Genomic DNA, 27,318 nt, shown 5'->3' with positions numbered 1-27,318 from the left:
TTCTGGTAGCAGCGCACGATTTGAGGACTGAGGTGGGACTGACAGCCAGTCAGTCTACTCGGCATGTGTGTTTTTTTCTTCTTTATACAACTCCAGATCAAAGTTCTCTAAGATAACGCAACATTCACTGTGTGTTTATGGTTCCTGAGAGACTCACACTGCTGCTCTGTGTAGGGGAATGGGCACAGAGATATGAACAAACTGCTCTGAGAAGGACTTGATAGACTTGTCGTTTGGAGCAGTAGACTGGCCAGAGACATGAACAGATTTTATTCAATGGAGGCAGCGGAGCCAGAGAACGGGACCAAAGTTAGAGAGTCCTTTAAGTTTGTGTCAGAGGTGAAGAGGGATATATGGAAGGACGGCCGAGACGAGCGATCACAGCCCTCCTGTTGTCTCAGTGTCAGCAACATCTCCTACACAGTCAGGTAAATGCTGCAGAAACAGAATCTGAGAATCAACTAGTTTATCAATCAAAAGTTTGGGTCAAATTATCTTTAATTAGGTGGTCTGACTCTCATTGCTAATGAAATAGCAGAAAAATACATGTGTACTACATGGACACTTCAACTGTTTGTCTACCGTCTGTAGTGTAATGAAACATCTTGTTGATTGTAGATACTGTGTGTGTGTGTGTGTGTGTACATATATATGTATATTTCTAAAACAAATGACGACCAGTTTCACAGTGGGGATTGATTCTGTTCTGAGAATGATAAAAATGCTGCCTGTGTGTGTGTGTGTGTCTGTGTGTGTGTGTGTCTGTGTGTGTGTGTGTGTGTGTGTGTGTGTGTGTGTGTGTGTGTGTGTTGCAGTGAGCGTGTGGGTCCATGGTGGGACTTACCCTCTTACAGGAAGCAATGGACTCGTCAGATCCTCAACGATGTCTCCTTCCACGTAGACAGTGGGCAGATCATGGGCATACTTGGCAATTCAGGTTTGAACTCAGCTCAGTCCAAAAGGCAAAAGTGTTTAAACTGGACAAAAAATGAAGTAGTTAAAATAAATCTGATATTTGCAATAAAGAGCATTTTCTAATGGAAATGGCTCTGAGATAGTTCTGATTGGTTTCGGTATTAGACACTGAATGCAAGATATGATTTATGTATTTCTGAGTTTGAAAGTGGTCACTTGTTCAGGAGCCCAGTTCAAGGCCAGTGTGGTCACAGAGAAAGCTATTAATAATAATGAGGCAACACTCTTTCTTCAAAAATAAAATGGACAGAACCATAAAAGAAAGAGTGAAGAATGTGTTTGGATAATCCTTCTGTTGGCCAATCTAAAATAAAACCCTAAAAATTTAAAATGCTCTTAAATCTATGACCAGATATATCTGGTCTTTACAAATGAATTTATCTGTGTGTGTGCGTGTGCGTGTGCGTGTGCGTGTGCGTGTGCGTGTGTGTGTGTGTGTGTGTGTGTGTGTGTGTTTGCATTGTAAAGGCTCAGGAAAGACAACGTTACTGGATGCCATCTCAGGGAGGATTGGAAACCGTGGGACACTGTTGGGGGAGGTCTTCATTAACGGCAGGAAACTTAAGAGAGAAGAGTATCAGGACTGCTTCTCCTATGTGCTGCAGGTAACACACATACAGCACAGCGGAAAACACCAGTTATTTTTCATCTCAAAAATTAAACTGGTTTGTTCTTGATGTTTCAAACTTAAGTCTTAAGAACTACCCCAATGAGACAAAACAACTGAAAATAAAACAGGCTACTGTGTTTTTTTCTAATCATGTACCTGGAACAAGATGTTGTGAGATACCTCTTCCAAGCTGCTGCATCTCATTATCTATACTTGTACACTAAAGCTGTAGTGTTAAATGAAATATTGCCAACACATTAATAAAGAGACTAAAAAGAGTTTTGAAAACTATCAGCACGTAATCACATGCACATTTCACTTTACCCTAGTTCTCATCACACACTGACATCAGGTTAAACTTTGCCCTACAGTATCACATGTGAGCGGCCACATGCAGACGGTTTGTATGTATTTAAGTTGCCTGAGTTACTAACCACCAGTAAAAAAAAAACTAAATGAACACACACCATTTTTCAAAAACTCCTGAAAGGCTGCCCCGGCCTCTGTATGAAATTAACTTAAGACCCTTGATAGCCTCCTCATATACTTAATCTCTCAATGAGAGGTGCTCAAGTGTATCCAAAGCCTGAATTAAAAACACTGGCTTAAAACTGGCCTTGCTTCCTTTCAAATCATCTCTCTCTTCTCGCTGATAGCAGCCCCCCCTGCTCTCTAAGCCTCGTCATTAACTCCCGCTGCTAAGCTGAAGATGAGGAGGTGATATGAGCTCCTGATATTAAAGTCATTCAGATGAGAGACTGAGGAGAAGTGGGACTGGGAGGTGCCACGTGTTAATTGAGGCAGGCAGCAGGTTCATGAGGTTCAAGTAATGTCTGCGTGTGCGTTTGTATGTGTGTGTGCACATGTCTGTGGCAAAGGTAGATTACAGTTGGCTTGCACACGCATATGTGAACATACAAGTATACAGTATACTACTGTATGTGTGTGATAAATTCTGAAATCGACACTTTTCTAATTCTAAGGATATAGATAAATAGTCTTCAGACAAATCTCTGTAAATCTCTATGTAAAAATGGAGGAAGATTCTACTACAAGGCCTCCAAAATCATTTTTTACAATTTATCCTCAATAAGTATCAAAGACCTATGAGATATAGGTCTGTATCCCCTTTGTGTTTCATGTTGTTTCTTTTCATCATTACTCTCTTTTCCCTCTCTCTGTCGCTTTCAGAGTGATAACTTGTTGAGTTATCTGACAGTGGAGGAGACTCTGACGTACACAGCCCAGCTGGCCCTGCGGAAACACTCGGCCAAAGCCATCCAGAAAAAGGTGACTCTTGAGAGCATCGTCTGCTCTGTCCCCTCTCTTACTTTTCTTTAGCTAAACTTGACATTTGGTTTGTCTGGGGAAAAGACAAAAGGCCAGAACCAGAGAGGAAACAGAATGTGTATCTCTTTATATCAACGAAAGCAAGGTTTTCAGCATCATCAATGCTAATGGTTATGCCCAACCTAAATTTAGAAGATATATAACAAGCTTTTGTTCTCGCTCTAGAGCAATGTGATATTCTGCCGTGAATTTGGCAAGAGTATGTAAGCCAAATATAGTTTAGTCCCACATAGTTCTAGGAAAGTTATGTCTGGCATTAGGATGACAAAGAATATGTAAAAGAGATTTAAACATTATTTCAAAGGTTAAATGAGTTGGACATTCCTTGTAATCCCTGTGTCTTAAGCACACGTGTATCTACATGTTAAAAAAAAGGGTTCTTTGCTTCATCAGTGCTCTGTTACAGCTACTTAACATATGCAGCTGATATGTTTATCACATGATGATTCTAATGTCAAAGCAGCTTTCAAGAAACTTGACAGTCAATTTTATTCGGTTTACATATGTCCTTATTTTCAAACTCAATAATGGAAATATATTACTTTATATCCCTTTATGTAGATATTGCATAATCATGTTTTAAACTGACTTGACAGAAGACCAAATATCATAAATATTTATATGAGTAGCTAGAAGGAGAAAGTATTAATTCTAATAATAATACGTACTAGCAGGCCCTTGTCAGCTAACTTGTTAGTAGTAGTCACCTGACCCTTGACCTCTGGCTCCCTTGCAGGTGTCGGCGGTGATGGCCGAGTTGAGCCTTAGTCATGTGGCCCACAGTGTTATTGGAGGTCGTGTTTTCCCAGGGATCTCTGGGGGCGAGAGGAGAAGGGTCTCCATTGCCAGCCAGCTTCTTCAGGACCCGAGTGAGTATGCTGAGTTTACGTCTGCAGCTGGGATGTGCCTGAGGAGAACTACAGGAGTTTTATCTGCGTATCAGCAACATCAGAACCTCCAAAATGCGCTATCGCTGCAAATCATGATGATGAGGTGAAGTGAGGTAAAAGCCCTTATTCCTTAAATTCTTAAGCCTTTGCAGAACTTGAATGAGGAGATATAGAGTCGATAAACTGAGGCATTAGAGCGGATTTGAGAAGCTTTGAGACACGTGGGGTAAGTATTATACAAAATGGGCTTGAGCACAATATCAGAAAGATAATGTTTAGCACACAAGTTTAGTAAATTATGCATATAACAAATGATATTTCATACATATACTCTTGGAAGCAACAGGACCAGAGCAGGATTGTGCCATCCTGAGAATAGAAGAAAGTTCACCACACGACCTGTCTCTCCCTGAACAGTTTTACAAGTCCACAGTGAAAAGCAAAGGGATCTAAGTAAAAGAGGAATAAGAAAAGGACAGAGAAGGGGACAGAGAGAGAGATGGAGAAGAGTAATGAAAGACTGGGTTATCACACCACGAAGGGAATGAGCAGAGACTCACCTCTGTGTGTGTGTGTGTGTGTGTGTGTGTGTGTGTGTGTGTGTGTGTGTGTGTGTGTGTGTGTGTGTGTGTGTGTGTGTGTGTGTGTGCGCTCATCCCAGGTGTAGTTTATCAGGTCTACAGTCCTCCAGGGAGGATGAAGGGTCTCAGTCCTCATTCAGGATTATAGAATAGCCATGGACACACACGTACACACACACAGAGTCACACACAGAGTAATGAGGAGTTCCCATTCGCTGCCTCTCCAATCAACCAGGAAATGAATTAATCTCACAATTAAAGCATCTGCTAATTCCACTCTGCTTTCATAATGCAAAGAGGCAATCTTTTAATTGTCCTAATTAGAGTAATTAACTTAAAAAAAAAGAACTGACTTATCTTCATAAGTTAAGTTGGCCCCGCTGAGAGTCCCACATGTGCCACTTAATAAAAAGTACATTTAAAAGTTTTCCAACTTACAAAGAAGAAAAAAAAGTTATTGTCCGGCCTTTCTCTTGTTCTCAATTTTTCAATGTGCGACAAACCTGCACAAGGGCAATGACGTCATCGGGCTGATGTCGTTGCAGGGGTGATCTTATTGGATGAGCCGACCACAGGCCTGGACAGCATGACCGCCAATCAGATTGTGGTGCTACTGGCAGAGCTGGCCCGGAGGAACCGTATCGTCATAGTAACCATCCACCAACCACGATCCGAGCTCTTCAGGGTGGGTTTTCTGAGATGATCTGGAGAAAGAGTGACTAGTTGACTGAAACTTCCCTTTCTATCTTGAAACAATACACACATACCCATATCTATAGATAATAGTGACTTTATTTGTCCACTTTATTAGTCTGACTCAGACTGTTGAAGCCTCGTATCAGCTTCAAATCTGCTTTAGAAGTCATTTTCACTCTGGATTTTGTCTTCCATCTTTTTCTCGGTTGTTGTGCACAGGAGAAACAACTACAGCAATCAAAAACAATTTCAATGTACGCGAAAAACTTGAAAAAATGCAAACCGATCCTTTAACATTAAAAAGCTTGCAATTTCCGTACAAGACAGAAGATTGTGAGATATTTGCAGATGATATTAAACTATTTGTTGTTGTGTGTGTGACTATGTGTGTGTACAGGTGTTCAGCAGGATAGCTATAATGAGCCGTGGAGAGCTGGTGTTCTGTGGACAGCCAGAAGAGATGGTGGGCTTCTTCAGTCAATGTGGATATGAGTGTCCAGAGTACTGCAACCCCTTTGACATCTATGGTACTGTATGCTATGGCCCTAGACTAGTTATCACACAGCTCCCCACAAATAAAGAATATGTGCAGTAGATCTACACATTTTCTAATATAATTAAGCCTGTGTATGATGTTCATTAAAATATTCAAACTACTTTGATGTTACACAGTTGACTTCACCTCAGTGGACACACGCAACAGCGAGAGGGAGGCGGCCACATTCAGTCGCATGCATGAGATCACTTCATCCTACCAGAGGTCTGACATCTACCAGAGCATGCTCGGAAATATAGAGCAGAGTCTGCAGCGGGAAGAGAAGCCAGCCATCCCCTTCAAGAGCAAAGAGTCACCCAACGGTGCAGCCAAACTTGAAGTTCTGCTCAGGTCAGTGCTGAGCAAGTTTCCTCTGAGAAGACAAAGTCTGTGAAAAAAAAAATGATATGAACTTTAACTTAAACAACAGAAATTATTAGATTAATTTCTTCTGTGTGTTGCAGGCGGACTGCAAGAAACCTGTCCAGAGATAGGATGGGTGTTCTGATGCGTCTGTCCCAGAACCTGATCTACGGTCTCTTTGTGGCCTTCTTTGTCATGCGTTTAGACATTGATGTCTCCAAGGGTGCTGTGCAGGACCGCATTGGCATCATCTATCAGTGCATTGGTGCTTCGCCCTACACCGGCATGCTAAACGCTGTAGCTCTCTGTAAGTTCCACCAACACCAAACTTCTACATGGGGCATAGTTGGGGCATTAATCGTAATGCTGAAATATCATAGGCAAAAGACAAAGTCAAGTTTTAACTGTGCAGTGATTTACCTTATTTCAGTAGTTACATAATGTATGGGTAAGATTACGGTTCATCAAACAGCAAGTGTCCGATAACATCACCCAATAAATATCTACACAAGGTGGATATGATGTCTTTGGGAAAATTGTGAACCTTACTAAACCTTCACCTTTGTAAAAGTGATGCATTATCTTTGTTAAACAAGATATTTGAAAAGCCTTTATATCAGCGGCCTGCAATCGATTTTTTATTGCTCATTTGTACATCACATCAATGACACAAGGGCATAGGTTTGCATATGGACGGTATGGACATGTTCCTACCAATATTTTGGGAAAACAGAATTGACGTCTGTGACGTTTTTTGATGTTTTTGTGACTTAGTATGCTGTTACGTTTTTTGACGTTTTTATGCCTTATTATACTATGACATTTTATGCCATTTTATTACTATACTATGACATTTTTCGACGTTTCTATGCCTTACTATACTATGATGTTTTTTTGTCGTTTTTATGACTTGTTATAAAATGACATTTTTTGACGTTTTTATGCCTTACTATACTATGACGTTTTGATGCCTTGTTATAAAATGACGTTTTTTGTCGTTTTTATGCCTTATTATACTATGACGTTTAATGCCTTACTATACTATGATGTTTTTTGACGTTTTATGCCTTACTACACTATGACGTTTTATGCCATACTACACTATGACGTTTTTTTGTTGTTTTTATGGCTTGCTTAAGTATGAGTTTTTTGTAATTTTTTATACCTCATTATACTATGACATTTTATGCCTTACTACTCTATGACGTTTTTTGTCGTTTTTATGCCTTTCTACACTATGACGTTTTTTGTCGTTTTCATGCCTTACTATACTATGACGTTTTATTCCTTACGATATTATGTCGTTTTTTAACGTTTTTATGCCTTGTTATAAATTGACATTTTTTGTAGTTTTTATGCCTTACTATACTATAACGTTTTGTGCCGTACTATACTATGACGTTTTTTGTTGTTTTTATGCCTTATTATACTATGTCGTTTTTTGACGTTTTTATGTCTTGTCATAAAATTACTTTTTCTGTCGTTTTTATGCCTTATTATACTATGACATTTTATGCCTTACTATACTATGACATTTTTTCACGTTTTTATGCCTTGTTATAAAATGACGTTTTTTGATGTTTTTATTTCTTACTATACTATGACGTTTTTTGTTGTTTTTATGGCTTACTAAAGTATGAGGTTTTTTGAATTTTTTATACCTCATTATACTATGACGTTTTATGCCTTACTACACTATGAAGTTTTTTGACATTTTTATGCCTTGTTATACTATGACGTTTTTTGTTGTTTTTATGCCTTACTATACTATGTCGTTTTTTGACGTTTTTATGCCTTGTTATAAAATGACGTTTTTGTGTCATTTTTATGCCTTATTATACTATGACATTTTATGCCTTACTATACTATGACGTTTTATGCCTTACTTTACTTTGACGTTTTTTGTCGTTTTCATGCCTTACTATACTATGACGTTTTATGCCTTACTATACACTGTCGTTTTTTGACGTTTTTATGCCTTGTTATAAAATGACATTTTTTATGTTTTTATGCCTTACTATACTATGACATTTTATGCCTTACTATACTATGACCTTTTATGCCTTACTTTACTTTGACGTTTTTTGTCGTTCTCATGCCTTGCTATACTATGACGTTTTATGCCTTACTATACTATGTTGTTTTTTGATGTTTTATGCCTTACTATACTATTACATTTTTTTGTCGTTTTTATGTCTTACTATACTATGATGTTTTTTGTTGTTTTTATGCCGTACTATACTATGACATTTTATGCCTTAGTATACTATGACGTTTTATGCCTTACTACACTATGACATTTTTTGATTTTTTTATGCCTTACTATACTATGACGTTTTATGCCTTACTTTACTTTGTCGTTTTTTGTCATTTTCATGCCTTGCTATACTATGATGTTTTTTGACGTTTTTATGCCTTACTATACTACGACGTTTTTTGTCGTTTTTATGCCTTACTAGACTATGTCGTTTTTTGTTGTTTTTATGCCCTATTATAAAATGACGTTTTTTGTCATTTTTATGCCTTATTGTACTATGACATTTTATTCCTTACTATACTATGACGTTTTATGCCTTACTACACTATGAAGTTTTTTGACGTTTTTATCCCGTGTTATAAAATTACGTTTTTTGACATTTTATGCCTTACTATACTATGACGTTTTATGCTTTACTTTACTTTGACGTTTTTTTTCGTTTTCATGCCTTACTATAGTTTTACGTTTTTTGTCGTTTTCATGCCTTACTATACTATGACGTTTTATGCCTTACTACACTATGAAGTTTTTTGATGTTTTTATGCCTTGTTATAAAATTACGTTTTTTGTTGTTTTTATGCCTTACTATACTATGATGTTTTGTGCCATACTATACTATGACGTTTTATGATGTTTTTATGCCTTGTTATAAAATTATTTTATGCCTTATTATACTATGACATTTTATACCTTACTATACTATGACATTTTATGCCTTACTTTACTTTGACGTTTTTTGACATTTTTATGCCTTACTATACTATGACGTTTTTTGTCGTTTTTATGCCTTACTACACTATGAAGTTTTTTGACATTTTTATGCCTTGTTATAATATGACGTTTTTTGTTGTTTTTCCTGCCTTACTATACTATGTCGTTTTTTGACGTTTTTATGCCTTGTTATAAAATGACGTTTTTTTTGTCATTTTCATGCCTTACTATAATATGACGTTTTGTGCCGTACTATACTATGATGTTCTATGATGTTTTTATGTCTTACTATACAAGGACGTTTTTTGTTGTTTTTATGCTTTACTATACTATGACGTTTTTTGACGTTTTTATGCCTTGTTATAAAATGAAATTTTTTTTCATTTTTATGCCTGATTATACTATGACGTTTTATGCCTTACTATACTATGACGTTTTTTCACATTTTTTTGCCTTGTTATAAAATTACGTTTTTTGACGTTTTCATGCATTGTTATATAATGACGTTTTTTATCGTTTTTGTGCCTTGTTATAAAATGACGTTTTTTGTTGTTTTTATGCCTTACTATACTATGTCGTTTTTTGACCTTTTTATGCCTTGTTTTAAAATGACGTTTTTTTGTCATTTTTATGCCTTATTATACTATGACATTTTATGCCTTACTATACTATGACATTTTATGCCTTACTTTACTTTGACGTTTTTTGACATTTTCATGCCTTGCTATACTATGATGTTTTTTGACGTTTTTATGCCTTACTATACTATGACGTTCTTTGTCTTTTTCATGCTTACCTTTTTTATGACTTTTTTTCCCTACTATACTATGGCGTTTTTTGATGTTTTTATGCCTTGTTATAAAATGACGTTTTTTTGTCATTATTATGCCTTACTATACTATGACGTTTTGTGCTGTACTATACTATGACGTTTTATGATGTTTTTATGCCTTACTACACTATGACGTTTTTTGTCTTTTTCATGCCTCACTATACTATGACGTTTTATGCCTTACTACACTATGACGTTTTTTGACGTTTTTATGCCTTACTATACTATGACTTTTTATGACTTACTATACTATGACTTTTTTTTGAGGTTTTTATGCCTTGTCATAAAATGACGTTTTTTGATGTTTTTGTGCGTTGTTATAAAATTACGTTTATGTCGTTTTTATGCCTTTGATGTTTTATGCCTTACTATAGTATGATGTTTTTTGACGTCTTTATCGCTTGTTATAAAATGAAATTTTTTGTAGTTTTTATGCCTTACTATACTATGACGTTTTATGCCTTACTACACTATGACGTTTTTTGACGTTTTTATGCCTTACTATACTATGACGTTTTTTGTCGTTTTTATGCCTTACTATATTATGACGTTTTATGCCTTACTTTACTTTGACGTTTTTTGACGTTTTCATGCCTTACTATACAATGACGTTTTTTGTCGTTTTCATGCCTTACTACACTATGAAGTTTTTTGACATTTTTATGCCTTGTTATAAAATGACATTTTTTGTTGTTTTTATGCCTTACTATACTATGACGTTTTATGCCTTACTATACTATAACGTTTTTTGATCTTTTCATGCCTTGTTATAAAATGACGTTTTTTTGTCATTTTTATGCCTTACTATACTATGACGTTTTGTGCCGTACTATACTATGATGTTCTATGATGTTTTTATGTCTTACTATACGATGACGTTTTTTGCCGTACTATACTATGATGTTCTATGATGTTTTTATGTCTTACTATACGATGACGTTTTTTGATGTTTTTATGCCTTACTATATTAAGACGTTTTATGCCTTACTATACTATGTCGTTTTTTGACGTTTTTATGCCTTGTTATAAAATGACGTTTTATGCTTTACTTTACTTTGATGTTTTTTGTCGTTTTCATGCCTTGCTATACTATGATGTTTTTTGACGTTTTTATGCCTTACTATACTATGACGTTTTTTTGTCATTTTTATGCCTTCCTATACCATGTCGTTTTTTGAAGTTTTTATGCCTTGTTATAAAATGACGTTTTTTTTGTCATTTTTATGCCTTATTATACTATGACGTTTTATGCCTTACTATACTATGACGTTTTTTGTCGTTTTTATGCCTTACTATACTATGTCGTTTTTTGACGTTTTTATGCCTCGTCATGAAATTATGTTTTTATGTCATTTTTATGCCTTATTATACTATGACATTTTATGCCTTACTATACTATGACGTTTTATACCTTACTTTACTTTGACGTTTTTTTTCGTTTTCATGCCTTACTATACTATGACGTTTTTTGACGTTTTTATGCCTCGTCATAAAATGACGTTTTTATGTCATTTTTATGCCTTACTATACTATGATGTTTTTTGTCGTTTTTATGCCTTACTATACTATGACGTTTTATGCCTTACTATACTATGTCGTTTTTTGACATTTTTATGCCTTGTTATAAAATGACGTTTTTTGTCGTTTTTATGCCTCACTATACTATGACGTTTTATGCCTTACTACACTATGACGTTTTTTGACGTTTTTATGCCTTTTTATAAAATGACGTTTTTTGTTCTTTTTATGCCTTACTATATTATGACGTTTTGTGCCGTACTATACTATGACGTTTTTTGATGTTTTTATGCCTTGTTATAAAATGAAATTTTTTGTAGTTTTTATGCCTTGTTATACTATGACGTTTTATGCCTTACTATACTATGACGTTTTTTCACGTTTTTATGCCTTGTTATAAAATGACGTTTTTTGTCGTTTTTATGCCTCACTATACTATGACGTTTTATGCCTTACTACACTATGACGTTTTTTGACGTTTTTATGCCTTTTTATAAAATGACGTTTTTTGTTGTTTTTATGCCTTACTATACTATGACGTTTTTTGACGTTTTTATGCCTTGTTATAAAATGACGTTTTTTGTCGTTTTTATGCCTCACTATACTATGACGTTTTATGCCTTACTACACTATGACGTTTTTTGACGTTTTTATGCCTTTTTATAAAATGACGTTTTTTGTTGTTTTTATGCCTTACTATACTATGTCGTTTTTTGACGTTTTTATGCCTTGTTATAAAATGACGTTTTTTGTCGTTTTTATGCCTCACTATACTATGACGTTTTATGCCTTACTACACTATGACGTTTTTTGACGTTTTTATGCCTTTTTATAAAATGACGTTTTTTGTTGTTTTTATGCCTTACTATACTATGTCGTTTTTTGACGTTTTTATGCCTTGTTATAAAATGACGTTTTTTGTCGTTTTTATGCCTCACTATACTATGACGTTTTATGCCTTACTACACTATGACGTTTTTTGACGTTTTTATGCCTTTTTATAAAATGACGTTTTTTGTTGTTTTTATGCCTTACTATACTATGTCGTTTTTTGACGTTTTTATGCCTTGTTATAAAATGACGTTTTTTGTCGTTTTTATGCCTCACTATACTATGACGTTTTATGCCTTACTACACTATGACGTTTTTTGACGTTTTTATGCCTTTTTATAAAATGACGTTTTTTGTTGTTTTTATGCCTTACTATACTATGTCGTTTTTTGACGTTTTTATGCCTTGTTATAAAATGACGTTTTTTGTCGTTTTTATGCCTCACTATACTATGACGTTTTATGCCTTACTACACTATGACGTTTTTTGACGTTTTTATGCCTTTTTATAAAATGACGTTTTTTGTTGTTTTTATGCCTTACTATACTATGTCGTTTTTTGACGTTTTTATGCCTTGTTATAAAATGACGTTTTTTGTCGTTTTTATGCCTCACTATACTATGACGTTTTATGCCTTACTACACTATGACGTTTTTTGACGTTTTTATGCCTTTTTATAAAATGACGTTTTTTGTTGTTTTTATGCCTTACTATACTATGTCGTTTTTTGACGTTTTTATGCCTTGTTATAAAATGACGTTTTTTGTCGTTTTTATGCCTCACTATACTATGACGTTTTATGCCTTACTACACTATGACGTTTTTTGACGTTTTTATGCCTTTTTATAAAATGACGTTTTTTGTTGTTTTTATGCCTTACTATACTATGTCGTTTTTTGACGTTTTTATGCCTTGTTATAAAATGACGTTTTTTGTCGTTTTTATGCCTCACTATACTATGACGTTTTATGCCTTACTACACTATGACGTTTTTTGACGTTTTTATGCCTTTTTATAAAATGACGTTTTTTGTTGTTTTTATGCCTTACTATACTATGTCGTTTTTTGACGTTTTTATGCCTTGTTATAAAATGACGTTTTTTGTCGTTTTTATGCCTCACTATACTATGACGTTTTATGCCTTACTACACTATGACGTTTTTTGACGTTTTTATGCCTTTTTATAAAATGACGTTTTTTGTTGTTTTTATGCCTTACTATACTATGTCGTTTTTTGACGTTTTTATGCCTTGTTATAAAATGACGTTTTTTGTCGTTTTTATGCCTCACTATACTATGACGTTTTATGCCTTACTACACTATGACGTTTTTTGACGTTTTTATGCCTTTTTATAAAATGACGTTTTTTGTTGTTTTTATGCCTTACTATACTATGTCGTTTTTTGACGTTTTTATGCCTTGTTATAAAATGACGTTTTTTGTCGTTTTTATGCCTCACTATACTATGACGTTTTATGCCTTACTACACTATGACGTTTTTTGACGTTTTTATGCCTTTTTATAAAATGACGTTTTTTGTTGTTTTTATGCCTTACTATACTATGTCGTTTTTTGACGTTTTTATGCCTTGTTATAAAATGACGTTTTTTGTCGTTTTTATGCCTCACTATACTATGACGTTTTATGCCTTACTACACTATGACGTTTTTTGACGTTTTTATGCCTTTTTATAAAATGACGTTTTTTGTTGTTTTTATGCCTTACTATACTATGTCGTTTTTTGACGTTTTTATGCCTTGTTATAAAATGACGTTTTTTGTCGTTTTTATGCCTCACTATACTATGACGTTTTATGCCTTACTACACTATGACGTTTTTTGACGTTTTTATGCCTTTTTATAAAATGACGTTTTTTGTTGTTTTTATGCCTTACTATACTATGTCGTTTTTTGACGTTTTTATGCCTTGTTATAAAATGACGTTTTTTGTCGTTTTTATGCCTCACTATACTATGACGTTTTATGCCTTACTACACTATGACGTTTTTTGACGTTTTTATGCCTTTTTATAAAATGACGTTTTTTGTTGTTTTTATGCCTTACTATACTATGTCGTTTTTTGACGTTTTTATGCCTTGTTATAAAATGACGTTTTTTGTCGTTTTTATGCCTCACTATACTATGACGTTTTATGCCTTACTACACTATGACGTTTTTTGACGTTTTTATGCCTTTTTATAAAATGACGTTTTTTGTTGTTTTTATGCCTTACTATACTATGTCGTTTTTTGACGTTTTTATGCCTTGTTATAAAATGACGTTTTTTGTCGTTTTTATGCCTCACTATACTATGACGTTTTATGCCTTACTACACTATGACGTTTTTTGACGTTTTTATGCCTTTTTATAAAATGACGTTTTTTGTTGTTTTTATGCCTTACTATACTATGTCGTTTTTTGACGTTTTTATGCCTTGTTATAAAATGACGTTTTTTGTCGTTTTTATGCCTTACTATACTATGACGTTTTTTGATGTTTTTATGCCTTGTTATAAAATGACATTTTTTGTTGTTTTTATGCCTTACTATATTATGACGTTTTGTGCCGTACTATACTATGACGTTTTTTGATATTTTTATGCCTTGTTATAAAATGAAATTTTTTGTCGTTTTTATGCCTTATTATACTATGACGTTTTATTCCTTACTATACTATGACGTTTTTTTGCCTCGTTATAAAATTACGTTTTTTGACGTTTTCATACCTTGTTATAAAATTACGTTTTTTATCGTTTTCATGCCTTTTTATAAAATGACGTTTTTTTGCCATTTTTATGCCTTATTATACTATGACATTTTATGCCTTGCTATACCATGACGTTTTATGCCTTACTTTACTTTGATGTTTTTTGACATTTTCATGCCTTGCTATACTATGTTGTTTTTTGACGTTTTTATGCCTTAATATACTATGACGTTTTTTGTCATTTTTATGCCTAACTATACTATGACGTTTTATGCCTTACTACACTATGACGTTTTTTGTCATTTTTATGCCTCACTATACTATGACGTTTTATGCCTTACTACACTATGACGTTTTTTGACGTTTTTATGCCTTTTTATAAAATGACGTTTTTTGTTGTTTTTATGCCTTACTATACTATGTCGTTTTTTGACGTTTTTATGCCTTGTTATAAAATGACGTTTTTTGTCGTTTTTATGCCTCACTATACTATGACGTTTTATGCCTTACTACACTATGACGTTTTTTGACGTTTTTATGCCTTTTTATAAAATGACGTTTTTTGTTGTTTTTATGCCTTACTATACTATGTCGTTTTTTGACGTTTTTATGCCTTGTTATAAAATGACGTTTTTTGTCGTTTTTATGCCTTACTATACTATGACGTTTTTTGATGTTTTTATGCCTTGTTATAAAATGACATTTTTTGTTGTTTTTATGCCTTACTATATTATGACGTTTTGTGCCGTACTATACTATGACGTTTTTTGATATTTTTATGCCTTGTTATAAAATGAAATTTTTTGTCGTTTTTATGCCTTATTATACTATGACGTTTTATTCCTTACTATACTATGACGTTTTTTTGCCTCGTTATAAAATTACGTTTTTTGACGTTTTCATACCTTGTTATAAAATTACGTTTTTTATCGTTTTCATGCCTTTTTATAAAATGACGTTTTTTTGCCATTTTTATGCCTTATTATACTATGACATTTTATGCCTTGCTATACCATGACGTTTTATGCCTTACTTTACTTTGATGTTTTTTGACATTTTCATGCCTTGCTATACTATGTTGTTTTTTGACGTTTTTATGCCTTAATATACTATGACGTTTTTTGTCATTTTTATGCCTAACTATACTATGACGTTTTATGCCTTACTACACTATGACGTTTTTTGTCATTTTCATGCCTCACTATACTATGACGTTTTATGCCTTACTACACTATGACGTTTTTTGACGTTTTTATGCCTTTTTATAAAATGACGTTTTTTGTTGTTTTTATGCCTTACTATACTATGTCGTTTTTTGACGTTTTTATGCCTTGTTATAAAATGACGTTTTTTGTCGTTTTTATGCCTCACTATACTATGACGTTTTATGCCTTACTACACTATGATGTTTTTTGACGTTTTTATGACTTGTTATAAAATGACGTTTTTTGATGTTTTTATACCTCATTATACTATGACGTTTTATGCCTTACTACACTTTGACGTTTTTTGACGTTTTTATGCTTTGTAATAAAATGAGGTATTTTGTTGTTTTCATGCCTTACTCTACTATGACGTTTTATGTCGTATTATTATACTATGACTTTCTTATGAGTATGCGATGATTCATATATAAGGTGGGATTATAGTGTAGTGGTTGATGACTTTTTTACCCCTTACTATACAATGACGTTTTCATGCCTTAGTATGCTGACCAATGACATATATTTGACATATATTTCCCCATATCAAGAGTGATGTTACCATATAAGAGTTTATATTATAATAACACTTATACATACTCTTGATATACGAAGACATAAGTTCATACCATATATGAAATACTCAGTAAAATGCAACTTTATTAAAACAACATGCCTATTAAAAGTCTTTACATTTGTATATGGTTTTCTTAATAATGTATTTTTCAGAATTAGAATCAGATTTATTTCTCACATTGCATTTCAGCATACATGGAAGCAAAATACCATACTCCAGTCAGATTGCAGGTTACATTTAAAAACAACAAAAGACACATTATACCGAGGACACAACATACATGTTACATAATTAAAAACCTTTTCTAAGAGCAGCTCAAGATAAGATGTAAAAACGTGCTGATGCAAACAGGTGTCCTTAATAAACAGTCAAGTGGACACTTAAAGTGCTGGTACATGTTTTGTGCATGTCACCCTCTGGTGTTGGAGGCAGGGATAGGGGGCAGCATTTTGAGAGAGTGCATAGTTCTGATGGCTTGTGGAAAAAATCTATTGCACAGTCCAGTGGATCTTGCATGTATGCTCTTAAGCCTCCTTCCAGATGGCAAGAGTGCAGAGAGGTGAGGGGAGGGGTCGGACAGTATGTTGGTGGCCTTCTTGACACACCAGTCTGTGTATATGTTTACCACTGCAGGGACTTCTGCTCAGCAGCTGTGCATTTCCTGTACCAGATGGTGATGCCGTGTGTCAGGATGCTTTCGATGGTTCCTCTGTGTGTGTGTCTGAAGGGGGTATTTGCCCAGGGCACCATACAAGCTAGAACCACCACTGGCTAAGCTCACTTATCTCTTGCTCAGAAGGTGAAAGGGGTCTGCTGTCTGCAGTATTTTTGGTTCCTTCAGCAAAAGTGTGTACAGTCTAGCTTGGACTTCACTTGGTGAAAGAGTCAAAATTGAGCTCATGAGCTTTTAGTGCCTCTCTTAGGTTGGAGTTTGAGCGATGAGTTGTAAATTAGACTATAGAACTGTCATAGATTAGGACAATAGTCTGTATAAACACATTTTTTCTATTCAGAATAGGTTTAATTTATGGAGCACTTGCATAAAAATGAAATATAACCTTTTGTTATTTGCTGTCCACTTTCCACTGGCTTGACACAGTTGTTGGAGAGTTGCATTTTGCTACTAGGGGAGAATAACCTTTACTCTATTTAGTGCTCAATGACCCCAAGTGCCCTTTTACCTACAGACCTACAGCACCTATACTAGCCATATAATCTGTGTGCACATGTATTTGTGTCTCTCTGGGTTAGATAAATTCATTTTTGGTATTTATAGCAGTTGCTGTGACTTAACGTAACCCCAAATACGTACAAACTTTCACACTTATAATCCACCAACACTGTTTTCTTTAAGAGAACATAAAACATTGCTATGTGAACAGTTAGGAGCTTTATGTTATTCCTATTGGAGAGTTAACAAAATTAGAGGTCTGTTAAGTCTCAGTTGCAACTTGAGTTGTTTTTTTGTTTTTTGTTTTTATCTCAGTGACAGTTCCCTGGTTAAATTGAGGTTAAAGAAGGTTAAATGCATTTTGAATATTTAGTCAATGTGTCATAAGGCCTTAGTAGAATCTATTTTAACAAAAGCTCTGCACGCAAGTTATATGTTAAAAGATGATATGGACAATCATATTTTCAACCAGTGAAGGATATTGGTTATACGGGTTGACTATCTCTTTAATGTATCCCTCAGTTAACAGTGGAGTGTAAAATCTCAGCTTTAGGGTTGTGGCTGTCACAGATACTGATGATAAGAGATGTAATAAAACACGGGGCTGAGCAGAAGTCACACTGGAGTTAAAAGGTAATCAAAAGCTCTCCATAAGCACCCAAACAGCCAGAGGTAGTGATTGTGGATATCATTCTGACCTTGAATCTCAAAGATAACAACTGATAGGATACAAAACAGATCAGCCTGTTTGTTCCAAGAATCAGGGGCACTGAGTTGACTGAATAAAAAGGTGGTTTGAAAGATGAGATAGAGCAATACAAATTATTCGTTTTAGTGATGCATCTTTTGATGATTCAAAAATCAAGATTTGTAATGAAATATTTTTCTGGTCTTTATAACCCTAATTTACCCTAATAAATAAATTAAAAATAAATTATTTTATGTCATCACATTATCTGCTCTCTTTCCCTCTGTCTGTTTTTCTCAACAGTCCCGGCGCTGCGAGCCATCAGTGATCAGGAGAGTCAGGATGGTCTGTACAGTAAATGGCAAATGTTCTTGGCCTACATCTTCCACATCCTGCCCTTCAGCATCCTCGGTGTCTTCATCTTCACCTCCTTCCTTTACTGGTGGGTAGTAAGTGTGTATGTGTTTGGCATGGAGCATCATACAGTATATGTTTTTGTTTGGGGAATTCAGAGCTGCACATTCAACCTCCTTCAAGGATGTAATGGATCACATATTCAGTGTGCTCCCTCAAGCTCTCTGAGAATTAACTCTCCTATTGACTCTTGTATTTTTTTGGTCCTGCTTGCTTTTCTCTCAGGACGGTGGGGATGCACCCTGACAGCCTGCGCTTCCTGTGTTTCACTGCTGTAGTCCTGGTACCACATATTATAGGTGAGCTGATACGATAAATGGGAAAATATTCTTTTTTACTGACATGAACAAGGTCCGAAGCATATATTTACATAATCTTCTCATCAAGCTTAGTATTACCTGTATTATACATAATAGTAACATGAGTGGTCTGATTATCTCTAGGATTAGTTTGTTGCCAATCTTTGACAGGGATAGACCCCAAATATTTAAAATATTAGAAACATCTGTATACTTCAGTGACCTGAGTGGAGACCCCTTTAGTGTCATGTTCCCATCTATTAGTGTGTTTTTTTATTTTCTTCAGGTGAGTTGCTGACTGTGGTGCTATTGGGAGTGGTCCAAGACCCTAACATGGTCAACACTGGTGTGGCTCTGCTCAATATTGCTGGGATCTTGGTGGGATCTGGCTTCCTAAGGTGAGATACTAATGTTTCTAATTTAATGAATAAATTAAAGTCACTTTATGCCAAGCCTGTTGTTGTTGTTGTTGTTGTTGTGATTTTGACCTTTGATAAGGCAACTTTTTCAGGTATTTTAGTGCATATTGCCACTGGTAACACACCTTCCTCTCCTCTCCCTCTCCTCTCCCTCTCAACAGAAGCACCCAGCACATGCCAATGGTCTTTCAGTGGCTCAGCTACCTAACGTTCCAGAAGTACAGCTGTGAGCTGCTCATAGTCACCGAGTTCCACGGACTCGATTTCACATGCAGTAAGTTGTTTTTTAACCATCTGACCCTTAGAATGAAAAGTTGTATTTATAGCTCACACACTGTATCCCAGCACGAGCTCTACTATTAACACTGTTTTTGTCGCTGTCGAGTTTCCATCATTTGTAAACCCCTGTTTATATCAACAAGTGAAGGCTAAATAACTGAACCACCTCTCTGTATAATGCAAAACAGTTCAACAGCCGAACTACATCCTCCAAATTCTGAAACTGAACATTATATCCTTCATGAAGGAGGATTTAATGCAGGATCACACTGCGTTACTTTCAGCTAGGTGTTCCTAATAAACTGGCAACTGCGTGTGTGTATTGCAAGATTAAAGATTATCAGCAGTCACTAATTTTCATTTATGGATTTTACATTTTATCATTACACTAATTAAGATGGACTTATTAAGTATGGGTTCAGTGTTCAAAGACACCTGGCAGGACAGACTGAAGGAAACTCATTGGCTGCCCCTGAACTGAAGCTGCGTCTGTGAAACCAGATAACTGTTAACTCTTTGTCTCTGGTGTGTTGTGTTGTTGCAGATGTTTCCAAATCTTTGCCGGGAGCCTGTGTGATCACTCACGGCAGTCAGATCATTGATGAAGGCTATCCTGGCGCTCTGTCCCGATACACACTAGACTTTGTTCTCCTCTACTCCTTCCTCCCTGCGCTCCTGCTGCTGGGGATGATCAGCTTCAAGATCAGAGACAAGCTTGTACGTCATTAAAACCACCGACACACATTTGTGGGAGAATCTTCTGTTTAGCTGAAGTGAGTTTGGTTCAGATGACACAAAACAGATTCAGAACATATATTTACAGAATGACGTTATTCACAGAGGATGAGGTATGCTAAAGTACTGCTGCTCCTGCTAGTACATCATCTGTGTTTGTACTTTCCTCTAATATTACATTTCTATGTAAGCACTTACCATAAAGTTTTAAAGCATGAAGTGTTGTATAGCTAAGACCAATTGTAACAGTACAAAGAGCTTCTGTTTCTCAAAAAAAGATCCCAGTGCAGGGTGCAAGGTGTGCAGTACAGCTGGGTTAATGTGTGTTGACTGGGACTTGAACCATCTGATATGACAGCAAAACCACCGAGTGGTTCCAGTGCTAAAAAGCACCACAAATCAACCAAGCAACTAACAGATTCAACCTAAGGCTCTGTGGTTCTGTATAGTTTAAACAAACAGTTTCTGAATAGAACAAATAATATTTGCACTGTTGTCAAATTAATGCTTTTTGTGTAAAGTTTATGCAAAAACTGACTGACAAACTTCTGTCTATCATGAAGTACCAGAGCAATATTCACATTCTAGGCATTAAAATGCTGCTCATGTATTGCATCTATTCCTTTATTGTTTAAAAACTGTGATCGCAATGTGTTATTAATAGAAAGTGATGCCTCCTGTAATAATGTAAAATTGTTTATTTTTCTAGGACACATTTTAGCATCAGTACACTGTACAAGTAGTTTTGTAGTGTTTAAAAATAGCTTGAAGAAAACGTCACTACAGATGTACAAGTTGTATGATTTTTTGAATAAGTAGAAAAAAAAACAAAATGCAATGACACACCAGTAAATAAATAATGCAATGTGTATATGTACATTAATGTGTGGTGTATGTGCGTGAACATAAAGCTGATTATCTGTCAGGTCTCCAGCTCCAGTCCTTTCCATGACTTAGCTGCATTTCTCTTATACTGCTCCAACTCCTGAAAGACAAGTGCAGAGAGAGAGACTGATTTAAAAAGAAAGTGCAGGCAACTGCACAGACACATGCTATGATTCAGAGGCGCCTGCAAACTCAGAATGGTTAACAAGGTTTTGTTCTCCTGCACATACAAATACAAATGCAGATAAAGGGCACCTAAAACATAATGTTCATAACACAGGCTACACGTGATCCATTTAGAACACTTCAGTATAACCAAACAGATGATGAACTCCAAACATCTTAGCGTAGCATTAGCTATACTGCTTATTCTTTTTTGAGGGTCGTCGGGGAACTGGAGTCCCAGATGACATTGGGGTGCAGCCAGGAACCTTTTCAGTGTATCAACAACAACTATGAAATAATAGTATGACAATCATTACTGGCTTTCAATGCAAAATCTGGTCAAATGCATAAGGATGACCTAGGAATCTCTCTTCTCTTCTGAGTTATTTTTTGATATAGTCATAATTGGTATAATACAGTAAGGTAAATTGCTGTGATGTACAACACCATACATCAATACATTTTAATTGAAACCTTGTGAGGCAGCAGTTTTGGCCTCTCAAGTAAGGAGACATTCACCTCTGGCTTCAAATCTATGGCAGGAATTTATCTTCCAGAAAAACAGATGCTTAGCTCTGTGACACGAATGGAATGATAATGCTTATAGGGCACAAACTGGGGCTAAGGGTACACAAGTTCAGACAGATGCTTTAGAAGAATATTATCTCTTTGCATTACATTGAAGACTGGGATCAGTTTGCACGAAAGATATCAGTTTACAACCTTTCCTGACATAAACAGATGCTTTCACAAACTTCATTGTCTCTCACCATTACCCTAGTTCTCTGACTGGTTGCCTAGACCAATTATATGATGCATCATCCAATGGAATAGCTAGATGGCTAGCATCAGGTGAGAGTCAGTCAGTAATTTATGACTTGGACAGGTTACTGCAGTTCAAGTGCCAGAGTGGCACCCGGGCAGGCAGAGAGCAGGAGGCCTATTAGTCTAAGTTTATAACCACAGGGTATATTAAAGCCTGTTTATGACATCATAACAATGGCAATAATATTCATAGGATATTGGATAACAAAAGGTTACTTTGGAGCATTACTGCTGTTTAAGACAGGTGTGGTGCAGAGAGACAGTTTAACAGCAGATCTATAGTATCTGTGAACTCTTATTTAATTCTGCCTTGCTTGGACAATGGAAGCGCAACAACTGAATACACTTTTGTAGTAAGTAAAGTAAGGTCTTCATATTGTTTATAAAATAAAATGTTCTAAATAACCATTATAAAAATGTTGAGCAGTCTGAGGCTAAGTGTCATTATACCTTATATGCCTTACCAAGAGAGAGAGAGAGAGAGAGAGAGAGAGAGATACTTTATTTATCCCCTAGGGGAAATTCATGTGTCCATTAGCTCATTGTTAATAATAATAATAATAATAATAATAATAAGAGAGAGCAGCAGCGACAAAATATAAAAGAAATGATAGCAACAAACAGGAAAAGCTGCTTCTTACTCCGGAGTTTATGGCTGAATTGTCACTCTGCCTGGGCTCTCATTAAATCTAACCTCTTATTCAACTAGAAAATATGGCTCTCTGTCATAGATGCTACTCTTCATTTCCCTTTTAACACAGGGAGATCAAAGGTCAAAGTGACACCACAGATGCGTGAACAGGAATTTCTAATTAATTCATGTGATTTGTCAACATGTCTCACCTGGTCTTTCTGGGCTCGCATGGCGTCAATCTGAGGCTCACTGTACTGTGGGTCTTTGGCTGGATCCTTTAGTTCCCTCCGCTCACTGGTATTCTGCAAAATCAGTCAGATGAACAGAAATACATTAAAAATTGATTGTTTATGGCAATGCTTGTTCATGTTCATGCATATTTCTAAGAAGAGATACTGCATTTCACATACACACAGGCAGTGTACATGAATGTGATTGTTCCGTATGAGGGTGTTAACTTTCTTAAACATTAGAGGCTAAATCACTTGTATTTTTCAATACTGTAAGACAAAAGGTGCCTCCAGTGAACTACCTCTTGGGGGAAGACACGCTCGTAGACTTTCTTCCAGAGATCCTTGGGGTTTTTGGCATGTAGCGAAGTTATGTCCACATCAGTAGCAGGAGGAGAACCTAAAATAACAGGAGCATTTTTTTTAAACAGCATACCAGTAAATCCTGGTCAGGGCAGGTGTATGTCTTTCAAAACAGCATGGTAACAGCGTTTGATTTCGATTTAAATGCATTACTGCTCTTTGCCACTGGATGGTGCTGAGCTCACCTATTTGACTGAAGGAGTCAGAACCTGCTGGAATGATGAGAGGCTTGGTGGAGTCACAGGACACAGTTTTCCTGATCACAACATAAAGAAAAGAAAAAAAATAAAGCTAAAACTAAACAATTGAATAAATAGTACATCATTGTATACATCAAATTATTTTGGTTTGGAATGCATTTTCTCTGCCATTTGGAGCGGTCTCCTGAAAAGCTCTTATAAAGAGAGTACACAGCACAGGCCCAAAATGTGAGAAAACCTGTTGTATGTTATATAATTGAATATACAAGTTAAATGTTAAATGCAGTTAGGAAATCTATTAGTGTCAACACTAAAGTTACAGGTTTAAAAAAAAAAAAAACTAAAAAATGCCAGGCCCAATCCTCATCCACTACTACAGTGTTGTGTTATCCTCCTCACCCTCTGTCCAGACCGAAAGCCAGGTGGGAGAAGAAGCTCTTGGTTTTTGACATTAGGCTCTCCGTCTTGATGCTAGTGAACTGATGAAAAGATTATGCGCAGGAACAGAAAGAAAAATTTAATAAAAGTAAAGTGGAACAGCAACAGAAAACAAATAAAATTAAAAAAAAAAGTGAAAATGTGAAATGTGCACACTGAAGTATGTTTTAATTTAAGTAACATTAAATGTAAATTCGTTGCATGTATAGTAGAAGCACACTTACAATAAGAGAGGCTGCGTAGTAATGGGCGACAAAACGCAGCGTTTTACTAACCACTTTCCTCTTGTCAGAGTCAAATTCCTGCAACACAGATGGAAAAAATCTCCCTGTAAATGTGTTACACAAACTCTACCAGGGTCAAAGAGAAAAGCTCAGTGATTGAATTTACAATTTACACCATGTAACTAACTGCAATGTACCAACATTTTTAACAATGTCTCTGCCTGGAAAAGCATTAAATTGTGTATTTTACAGGTATTTTAAAAGGATGTGAAACATGACCAATTCTACTGGTAATGTTTAGATTCAAGCATTTGTTTTACCTGAAAGATGTCATACTTGCTGCCAATGATGAGCAGAGGAACAGGAAAGGGACTGATCAGCTCTCTGTCCTGGTAATGGAGTTAACAGTTAACTCAGGAGACATGTTGCAGCTCATATCTTAACTAGACTAAAAATGAATTAATCACCTTTCATCAACAAAAAAACTTTACTACTACTGAAGATTTTGTGAACTACTATATGTTGCCTTTTACATATGTCACAAACTGGCTCGAGGAATGTGACAAGAAGGGAGTCCATGTAAAGGTTACAGTAAAAACAAACTAATTTTTTTTTACAACTAAAGGTTAGTCATGACAGCAGAGCATGGAAGAGAGGAGAAAGTGACAAGGCGAGGTGACATCAGCTGACCACCCTCCCGGCTGCCTGCTGACGTTGACCAGGATAACCTCCAAGATGGTGGGAGAGGCGTCACACTGAGCAGAGATCATGTTAAAATTATGTTGAGTTTAATGAGCTGAGGCCTTACAGGATAGTCTTTAGGTAAGACACGTGCTGCTGAGTGGACAGGCGTCTGGTGTTTGGCTGCAGCTTTGGCCTTCTCTGCTTGCTGTGCCTGGGAAGAGACTTTCTCCAACTGAGCTTGTGCTGCCTGCAGCAGCTTTTCCATGGTTCCCCACAGGGCATTGGGTTTAGACAGGTCCAGAATGAGGATGACAGAGAGAGACCTTGCAAAAGAAAGGAAGGACTCTTTCTTTGATTTTACTGGCCTGACACTGCTGTTCAAACCAAACTGATTTGAAAAAATACATGGACAATATACACAAGGAAACATAAATAATAATCGTATTCAGAACATGTCAAATACTGCCCCCTTTCACTAGAACATATCACAACAGTGATATACTCAATGTCAGGAATGTGCAAAACTGGCCTACCTGATGCTGACAGGAGTGATGGGGATCTGGACCAGGTCTGACAAAGAGGTCCCTCCTCCCAGCTCCCATAGGTGGGCTATGTCTTTGGGCTGAAAGTGGAAACCACCAAGCCATTATATGTTCAACTGTACACGCATTCAAATAAACACATCAACTCTCAGTTGAGAACTCGGGAGCTTGGTGCATTGTGCCAAATGTGCTTGAGAACTGTAAGTTGCAATGAATGACTCTACAGTCATTTGTGGCTCTTTACAAGGATTAACTCCTTCTTATCAATTTATATGAAAAATACATGGTTTGAGGCCATCACAACTTATCAGGACTATCATGTGTGTCATCGTCCAATTTTTTAAGACTCCAGAGTGTCCAGAACTGAAAAGGCCCCCTTACTGTGCTGTGTCCTCGAGCCCGTCTGCCAAAAGTGTACTCCAGCGCCAGAGTTGACTTGGATGATTCATCCCTGGTGGATTAAAAAAAAAAAAAAAGTATAATTCATTACTGTGTAGCAACATAATCTAAGCAAAAAGATCCAATTACTAGGCTTCAGTGCTTTCAACCCAATCACTGTCTTTTTTGAGCTGGCTCAGGTGTCATTTTGAAGAAGAGGATTATTGAACTTCCCTGCTCAAAGTATTATTGTTAAGTATTATTGAAACTGGCATATTTCATTGTGTTAATATTATTTGATAATGTTGATATTAATCTGCATGGATAGCAGACTAAATGCAGGTTTGCTTTTGTCATGACGGTGGATTTGCTAATTGTGAGTTGATTATCTGGAAGACATACATACTCACCTGTCGAGGCACCTGAGGAGAATGGATGTTTTACCCTGGAAGAAAAGCAAAGGTGAGCTAATAACAAAAAAAGCACGACTATCTGTCGCCTGGCACGACGGTAAACATTACGCTAAACACACCCCAGACTTGCTCCCCATCAGAAACACGGTCCTTTCGCTGACCGTCTCTCCTCCGTCCTCCTCCCCGCCTCCGCTCTCCCGATTGCGGACCTCCGCCGCAGCCAGCTCCCATAATGTGTCTGAGCTGACAAACACAAGACAAAAACGTTGCGTTGTTCGAAAAAAACCGTCATATTTTCTGTGGGAATGTTAAACAAATATGCACGTTGGCAAACAAACGGATCCTCACCTTATTTTTGGCATCAAACGTGATATTTTACAAACAAAGTTGACAAACTCGGGTTCAACCGAAGGAAACCGTCACAAACGTTGCCAGAGTAACGGCGCGTTTTGATGCCGTAATCAATCATCAGTGAAAGGGCTTTCTGGGAAATGTAGTGCTTACATTCAGACGCTCAACCTTCTTCTTCTTCTTCGTTTTTATGGTAAAATTGTAACCATATGGAGCATTATCGCCACCTACTGCTGGATCGTTGAGTCCTTATATTCTTCAGTCCAGTGTCATAGGAAAATAAAAATATTTCCATCTAAACTACCCTGCATCCCTGAGTTTGATCCACTAGCTGTTGTGTGCCAAACA

General features: G+C 36.1%; 2 protein-coding genes across 2 annotated transcripts; one reads left to right on the top strand and one right to left on the bottom strand.

Moving 5' to 3' along the window:
* The first annotated feature begins 220 nt into the window (after positions 1-220).
* On the top strand, positions 221-20,652 carry abcg5 (ATP binding cassette subfamily G member 5). The gene is made up of 14 exons (XM_022763661.1): positions 221-428; positions 816-937; positions 1,444-1,580; positions 2,777-2,875; positions 3,672-3,804; positions 4,952-5,091; positions 5,500-5,629; positions 5,775-5,988; positions 6,102-6,307; positions 18,796-18,934; positions 19,132-19,205; positions 19,492-19,603; positions 19,786-19,898; positions 20,448-20,652. The coding sequence occupies exons 1-14, from the start codon at positions 259-261 to the stop codon at positions 20,630-20,632; spliced, it is 1,974 nt and encodes a 657-aa protein (XP_022619382.1). The 5' UTR covers positions 221-258; the 3' UTR covers positions 20,633-20,652.
* Positions 20,653-20,671: 19 nt separating this feature from the next.
* dync2li1 (dynein cytoplasmic 2 light intermediate chain 1) lies at positions 20,672-27,050 on the bottom strand. The gene is made up of 13 exons (XM_022763663.1): positions 26,968-27,050; positions 26,739-26,862; positions 26,617-26,651; positions 26,210-26,279; positions 25,820-25,908; positions 25,411-25,609; positions 24,923-24,991; positions 24,603-24,680; positions 24,340-24,419; positions 23,926-23,996; positions 23,680-23,777; positions 23,357-23,449; positions 20,672-21,623 (listed from the first exon to the last, which is right to left on the bottom strand). Exons 1-13 carry the CDS (start codon positions 26,979-26,981, stop codon positions 21,561-21,563), a joined length of 1,083 nt encoding a protein of 360 aa, XP_022619384.1. The 5' UTR covers positions 26,982-27,050; the 3' UTR covers positions 20,672-21,560.
* Positions 27,051-27,318: the final 268 nt, after the last annotated feature.

Source organism: Seriola dumerili, unplaced genomic scaffold, assembly GCF_002260705.1.
Source record: "Seriola dumerili isolate Sdu_G_001 unplaced genomic scaffold, Sdu_1.0 BDQW01000478.1, whole genome shotgun sequence".
NCBI lineage: Eukaryota > Metazoa > Chordata > Actinopteri > Carangiformes > Carangidae > Seriola > Seriola dumerili.
Note: the sequence above shows the minus strand (reverse complement) of the source record. Positions and strands in the feature narration are given on the sequence as shown.

Excerpts from the sequence above, each read along its gene's own strand:
- abcg5 (XM_022763661.1), top strand. The coding sequence starts at position 259 with ATGAACAGATTTTATTCAATGGAGGCAGCGGAGCCAGAGAACGGGACC. Across the intron at positions 5,630-5,774 it reads CAACCCCTTTGACATCTATG|TTGACTTCACCTCAGTGGAC; the intron begins GTACTGTATGCT and ends GATGTTACACAG. Across the intron at positions 6,308-18,795 it reads GCTAAACGCTGTAGCTCTCT|TCCCGGCGCTGCGAGCCATC; the intron begins GTAAGTTCCACC and ends TTTTCTCAACAG.
- dync2li1 (XM_022763663.1), bottom strand. Across the intron at positions 24,420-24,602 it reads ACTACGCAGCCTCTCTTATT|TTCACTAGCATCAAGACGGA; the intron begins GTAAGTGTGCTT and ends TCTTTTCATCAG. Across the intron at positions 23,450-23,679 it reads AGCGTGTCTTCCCCCAAGAG|AATACCAGTGAGCGGAGGGA; the intron begins GTAGTTCACTGG and ends CTGATTTTGCAG.